Consider the following 6,610-nt stretch of genomic DNA (forward strand, 5'->3'; position numbering starts at 1 on the left):
AATTAATTCAAATTTTTTGTCCAACATTGTGCTTCTTCCAATCTGAAATTCCCAACAGATTTAAACTGCCTAGCAGTTCCGGACAGTTTTATTTATTCCCAGATAGATTCAAATCTGTTTCTACACCTATTCGGTTTGAAATTCATACCTGTTTGGCCCTATAAATACAAACCATCTTCCAACATTTTGATGATTTCGAAAATCTTTTTTCTTACATTCCTTTGTGCTCTCTTGCATATATATTCTACATATTATTTTAGGAAAATTTTTGAGAGTATAGAACACAGGTTTTGTTCGCTGTACAAATTGTTTGGAGTGCTACTACAATCTGTGTAAAGATTATTGTATCTTGGGAGATAGAAGCCATTTATCCGTAAATACCGAAGCATGACGAATCTGTCTTAAGGATAGAGTGTCACACATTCGACTTGATATATTTTTATGCTTTTTCATTTCGATAAATAAATTCTGTAAGTAATTTATTTTTATTTGTTTGATTTGGTTCCAAGTTATTTGTTTTACATAGAAGATTGTTGCAACAGTTTGGTCTGTAATGCTAAATTGGTGGGAGGTGCAAAGGGCCTTACTAGGTACTGTAGAAGGTGTACTACTGTGGTGGAGTGGAGTGGAGAACGACTTAACAAGAAAGAAAAGAAGTTATGGAGTGTAATACCTTTGGTTGTCTCACGGTCTATTTGGAAGATTAGAAATGAGTGTGTGTTTCATCCAACTATTCCTAAAGCTGGTGATTTGTGTGACTTGATTAAGATTAGAGTTGCTCTGTGGTTGAAATCAAGTTTTAAGGAGTTTTTCTTCTTAGTGCAAGATTTCCTGATCAACCTAAGACAGATCAAATGTTGCTTGGGGAGTAGAGGGATCTGTGGATGACTTTCTGTTTTTATGGCTAGTTTTTTCTCCTCCGTTTGTTTTTTGTTGGTTTTTGTTTTTGTTGGCCTCTGTTTTGGCTTGGTTTCTTGGGTTGGTGTCTTAGGCTCACTAACTAATAGTGGTGCTAGCAGATGATTGTACAAGATTCTCGATGCCAACCTAGTTGGAATCGGATTGTTTTGCTATAATGCTTTTTTGCGCCGTCCCCTTTTATTGATGTTTGTAATTGCTCTTTTATTTCATTATCATCAATAAAGTGCTTCTTTTGACTGTTTCAAAAAAAAAAAAAATCTAATTAAGTTTAGTACTTTTTAAATGTATTATTTATGTGAAAAAAATTAAATTAATTGGATATCAATAATTACATATTTAAATTATATATATATATATATATTTTAAAAATAAATATTTTATTTTTAATTGGAAAAGAAGAATTTGGTCATTTGGTTAGGGTTGACTTTTTAGTGACTTTCAATTTTTTTAAAATTATATTTTTTAATTTTTAGATTATGAATTTAAATAGTGATTTAAAAATAAAAAAGAAAAATATAGGTAAAATATAAATAAAATGTAATTAAGTTTCACTTTCTTTCTTTCTTTCTTTCTTTTTTTCCCCCCTAAATTTCTACTCAAATTTATTACTGAAACACAACCTTAAAGAATCATGTCACAAGTAATACATTCACTTGGCCGGCTGCTACAAACAATAAAATAAAATAGTCGGTGAACGGTTCCTATAATAACAATAATATTTATTCACTATAAATAATACAAACTAATGCAAATATTCGGTTTTGAATGGCGAAATAAAATATAAGATAAAATACTCTTATCTCCTTAAAGTTTTCTAAATTCTAATTTTATTAATTTTGTTCTTAAGTTAATAGTTTGAGTCAAAATGTAAGAATCTCATAAGACAATCTAAATAATTAATAAAATAAATGAACACATCTATTAATTTTATCGATTTCATTCCAAAACTTTTTAATTTGAGTAAATGATGAAATCCCAAAATAGCAGTCTAAATCAGTAATAGATACACTTAATCAAAATGTGCGTTTTATGAGTGAAATTCGTTAATTTGCTCTAGATTTCTTCTCTTCCATAATAATAATAGTAATAATAATAATAATAATAATAAAGAACAAATTAACAGAAGAATAAAAAATTATTAGACAAAGCAACATATAAAATAAACCTTGTAATTACTTGTATATTGGATCATAGCAGTTGGCGTGTTTTGACTATCAACTTCAATGGTTTTATTATTTTAAAACCTTGTAATTACTTGTATATTGGATCATAGCATTTGGCGTATTTTGACTGCCAATTTCAATGGTTTTATTATTTTAATTATGCTATGTTTGGTTGGGGGATTTGGAGAGGGATTTGGAAATGAAAAGGGAAAAGCTGTGTGAAAGTAGGTGAAATGTAAGTATATTTTATTCAAATTTCACCTAACTTTTCCCTTTCTCTTTCCAAATCCCTCATCAAATCTCCCAACCAAACACAGGGTTAGTGTCTAACAACCATAAAATACAATAAAATTTGAAATCTTATAGGGGCTAATTTTATGTATTGTGGACCTTATTAATGCAAGAATATTTCGCGTGTTTTGATTGTCAACTTCAATGGTTTCATTATTTTAATTAGTGTCTAACAACCATAAAATACAACAAAATTTGAAATAATCTAGGGACTAATTTTTTGTATTGTGGACCTTCTGAATGCAACTACACAATGTTTTTACTGGTATATCCTTCGTACAAGTTGTCAATATATATATATATATATTTCTTGCCCTTCTTCTATGAATTAACATGGATTTTCATGTTTTATTGTCATTCAAAAAGAGTGATTATTTGATTCGATTTCGCTATAATTCAAACTAAAGTTCCCCTTGCTTGTAGGCTGTATATGTATATGTAGATATGTTTTTACTGGCTATATTCCCACTTGCTTTTAGGCCTTGCCACATCATCCACAACTCTATATATAATTCTTCTTTGGTTTTCAGTTTCTTCACACTTGTTGACCCTGGGCTAACCTATCTTTTCGTTATTTCATCTCATACAAAAACATTTTTGCTGTTTTCTTTTTCTTTTTTCCTCTTTGTTTTCTTTCTTCATTCATGGCTTTTGAGCTTAGGATATGGTTTGCGGTGTCAATAATATCATTGGCGTTGCAATCATTGGTTCATGGTAAACCACAAGTACCTTGTTACTTCATATTTGGAGATTCATTGGTTGATAATGGCAACAATAATGCCCTTCAAACTATTGCAAAAGTAAATTACCTACCTTATGGTATTGATTTCCCTGAAGGGCCAACTGGAAGATTTTGCAATGGTCGAAATTTGGCAGACATAATCGGTTTCTCTCTCTCTCTCTCTCTCTCTCTCTCTCTCTCTATATATATATATATATATATATATATATTATATATCAAAATTCTGAAGGGCCTACTACACATAATCTATACTTATTACATCCAAAATTTTGAAACTTATTCACTGCAATTATTGCTGGTAATGTATTGTTCATAGCATACTTGTAATGGGTAATCAATATCAAAATAATTGTTGATTTTGTCCAACTTCGCCCAACATCAATTTTGTATGCATATTTTTTGTTTCTAGACATTACCTTTGTTTTCAAAATCTACATAAAACACAATGGAGTTTAATTTCTATTAGACATCAAATGCCAGTAGAATAATTGTTTTATTTTTTTTTTATTTTTTTTATTTTTGTTTGGACATTTTAGTGCAAGTTTCCTTTGTTAGCTTACATATGTTCAAGTTGGTAAATCATGGTTTTCATGCTTATTGGCCACAATTATCAAGCTCAATTTAAGTACAATTTTCAGGTCAACTGCTAGGTTTTGACAAGTTTATAGAGCCCTTTGCAACTGCTAGAGGTTCGGACATCCTCATGGGAGTAAATTATGGATCTGGAGGAGCTGGAATTCGTGATGAAACCGGGCAACAACTGGTAATCATCTATATAGATATGTGCTTGTGATGGTGTGCATGTGCATGTGTGTGTGTGCATATTGTTTCTTAAATACCCCATTGTGGAGGCCAAACGTAGAGAAAATGAGACTTCTGTTATGTATGGTTAAAGAAAGAAAACAACAATATACCTTTGATTAATTTTTTGCAACACAAGTCTTCAAAATTTTCATTGATGAATTGTTAGGGCTTGTTTGCTTTGTATCTCAAGACATAATTTCTGAAAAAAAAATTTAAAATTTTGTTTGGTTCAAATTTTTTGATAAAAATTTTCAATATCACTTTCTCTCTCCTACCTATTAATCAATTACTTTTTTTTCTCTCCTCTTTCCTTTTCAATCGTTTTTTCTGTCACATACATCTACTTAATTATAACAAAATATCAAATCATTCCAAACTCTCAAACTCCAAAACTTTTTTCAAAATATTCAACCAAATAAACCAAAAAAATTTCTAAACTCCCCTTTTTTTTTTTGAAAATTTCTCTCAAAATACAAATTAAACACACCCTAAATTTAGTGTTTGGTTGGAGAGAAAGTCTGACCCTAGGTAAATAAAAAAAAAATTGCAAAATTGTGTTTCTGTAACCACTCCCATAAGATAGCATAAATAGACATAACATGAAGACAATTCTTTGGTTTTACTTATTTTTTCTTCTTCTACAGACAAATCATATTTGAGGTAGCTACAATTGCAAGTTTAAAATGCATATTAACTTTTCTATAATTAAACAATAACTCATCATTGCAAATTACTATTTTAAACAAGTTGTCAACATATGCTCAAGGTTAAACATTCCATAGAATCTAGTACAGCTAATATTAAACTTTTCATATTTTTTACCAGGGTGCTCGGATCAGCATGAATAAGCAGCTACAAAATTATCGAACGACCATATCACACATTGCCAACTTACTAGGAAGCGAAAAAGCAGCTGCAAAATATCTAAACAAGTGTTTGTATTCAGTTGCAATGGGCAGTAATGATTATATTAATAACTACTTAATACCACAGATTTACCCTTCAAGCAGCCTATATACCCCCGACCAGTATGCCACAGTACTAATTCAACAATACTCTCAGCAGCTAAGGGTTGGTATTACAATTTCTACATTATTCATTTTCTTTTTTTATTACAAATTTTAAAGATTTTTTTTTTCTTTTCATTAAAATGGCTGTATATTTGGTGGTGTCCCCCCCCAACTTTTCTTTCTTGTCTACAATAGACACTGTACAAATATGGAGCAAGGAAGGTAGCCATCTTCGGACTTGGTTTAATAGGGTGCACTCCTGGTGAAATAGGTAGTCATGGAACAAATGGATCTGCATGTGTGGACATGATCAACAATGATGTTAAACTGTTCAATGACCAGTTTAAGTGTCTTGTTGATGACCTAAATAAAGATCTCCCTGATGCACAATTTATCTTCATAAATGTTACTCAAATTTCATCAGGAGATCCATCTGTTATTGGTACGTTACTTCAATCTTCTACTTAAATTTGTATTGCATCTGTTACTATCCATGTTGTAAATCTTCTATAGAATGCAATTAAGTAGAATACTTGGATCATTTATTTGTATCAGGTATTACAGTTACAAATGCTCCATGTTGCACTGTATCGCCAACCACGGGACTATGTGTGGCTAATCAAGTTCCATGCAATAATAGGAGCACGTTTGAATTCTGGGATGCATTTCATCCAACAGAGATTGCTAATGTGTTAGTTGGATCAAGAGCATACAATGCTCAGACTCCATTAGATGCTTATCCATTTGATATTCGTCGACTGGCTCAGCTCTAATAACAATTTTTTTTTTTAATTTTTTTTTATTTCTATTTTTTTTTGTGTTTCTTGTTTCTTGTTTTTTGTTTGTTGTTTGTTGTTTTTGTTTTTGTTTTTGTTTTCAATCAATAGTAGAAGAATAAGGGAGCGAGGTTGAAATAGTACAATAATCATATTCCCAGGCTTATTAAAATTCAGTTGCCGTTAATTATCTCCAATAAGGTATGCTTCAGTAGTATTAATACTTAAAGTTTTCTTATGTGAATGTCACACTGTTGTCTCATTTATTTCAATAAAAATTGTTGTCTCAGTTCAATAAGATGAGTGCATGGAATTATGATAAGAAGAATTTTAATTAAATTCCTTCTTATCTTTTAATGTAATGGCATGTAGATTTTTTTTTAATTTAATTTTTTTATTATTTAAATTCCTTTTGTTTTATGACAATGAAGACATATATACTATGTCGTAAAAGTAAGAATGCAAAATATTGGGAAGTTAATTGTAAACTTATGATTCTATTGGGTAACATTTACATCATAAGAAATATTAACTTTTTTAATGAAAATTAAATAAATCAAATAATTAATACAAATATATACTTTTAAAAGTGAGAAAGAGAAACTCCAAATATATTCATGCCGAAAAGTAAGTTATACATGCTAATGGTTTTCCTTGATTCTTATCAATAAAACTTATTTTACTGATAAAAAAAGACATACATACAATATTCGAACCTCTCTTGTTGAGAAAAATTTCCCATTTGTATTTTGACAATTAATTGAAATACGCTTCAAATTGGTGTGACTTTTAGTTATCCCTCTTTGAAGGTGTGATTGTATCAACAACGAGGTGAGTCTTCCCTAAATCTTGTTTTGATGGAACAAAAGCTGTGGGACTAACAATTCTTTAAATGGGAACAAA

At 30.1% G+C, this 6,610-nt stretch overlaps 1 protein-coding gene across 1 annotated transcript; it reads left to right on the forward strand.

Moving 5' to 3' along the window:
* Nucleotides 1-2,453: 2,453 nt before the first annotated feature.
* On the forward strand, nucleotides 2,454-6,005 carry LOC114282467 (GDSL esterase/lipase At1g29670). The gene is made up of 5 exons (XM_028225145.2): nucleotides 2,454-3,260; nucleotides 3,756-3,880; nucleotides 4,747-4,992; nucleotides 5,127-5,373; nucleotides 5,487-6,005. The coding sequence occupies exons 1-5, from the start codon at nucleotides 3,020-3,022 to the stop codon at nucleotides 5,702-5,704; spliced, it is 1,077 nt and encodes a 358-aa protein (XP_028080946.2). The 5' UTR covers nucleotides 2,454-3,019; the 3' UTR covers nucleotides 5,705-6,005.
* Nucleotides 6,006-6,610: the final 605 nt, after the last annotated feature.

Source organism: Camellia sinensis, chromosome 9 (genome assembly GCF_055761805.1).
Source record: "Camellia sinensis isolate YWXY chromosome 9, ASM5576180v1, whole genome shotgun sequence".
Classification (NCBI taxonomy): domain Eukaryota; kingdom Viridiplantae; phylum Streptophyta; class Magnoliopsida; order Ericales; family Theaceae; genus Camellia; species Camellia sinensis.

Coding starts and splice junctions, on each gene's coding strand:
- LOC114282467 (XM_028225145.2), top strand. CDS start 3,020: ATGGCTTTTGAGCTTAGGATATGGTTTGCGGTGTCAATAATATCATTG. Junction 4,993..5,126: donor AATACTCTCAGCAGCTAAGG/GTTGGTATTACA, acceptor TGTCTACAATAG/ACACTGTACAAATATGGAGC. Junction 5,374..5,486: donor AGGAGATCCATCTGTTATTG/GTACGTTACTTC, acceptor TATTTGTATCAG/GTATTACAGTTACAAATGCT.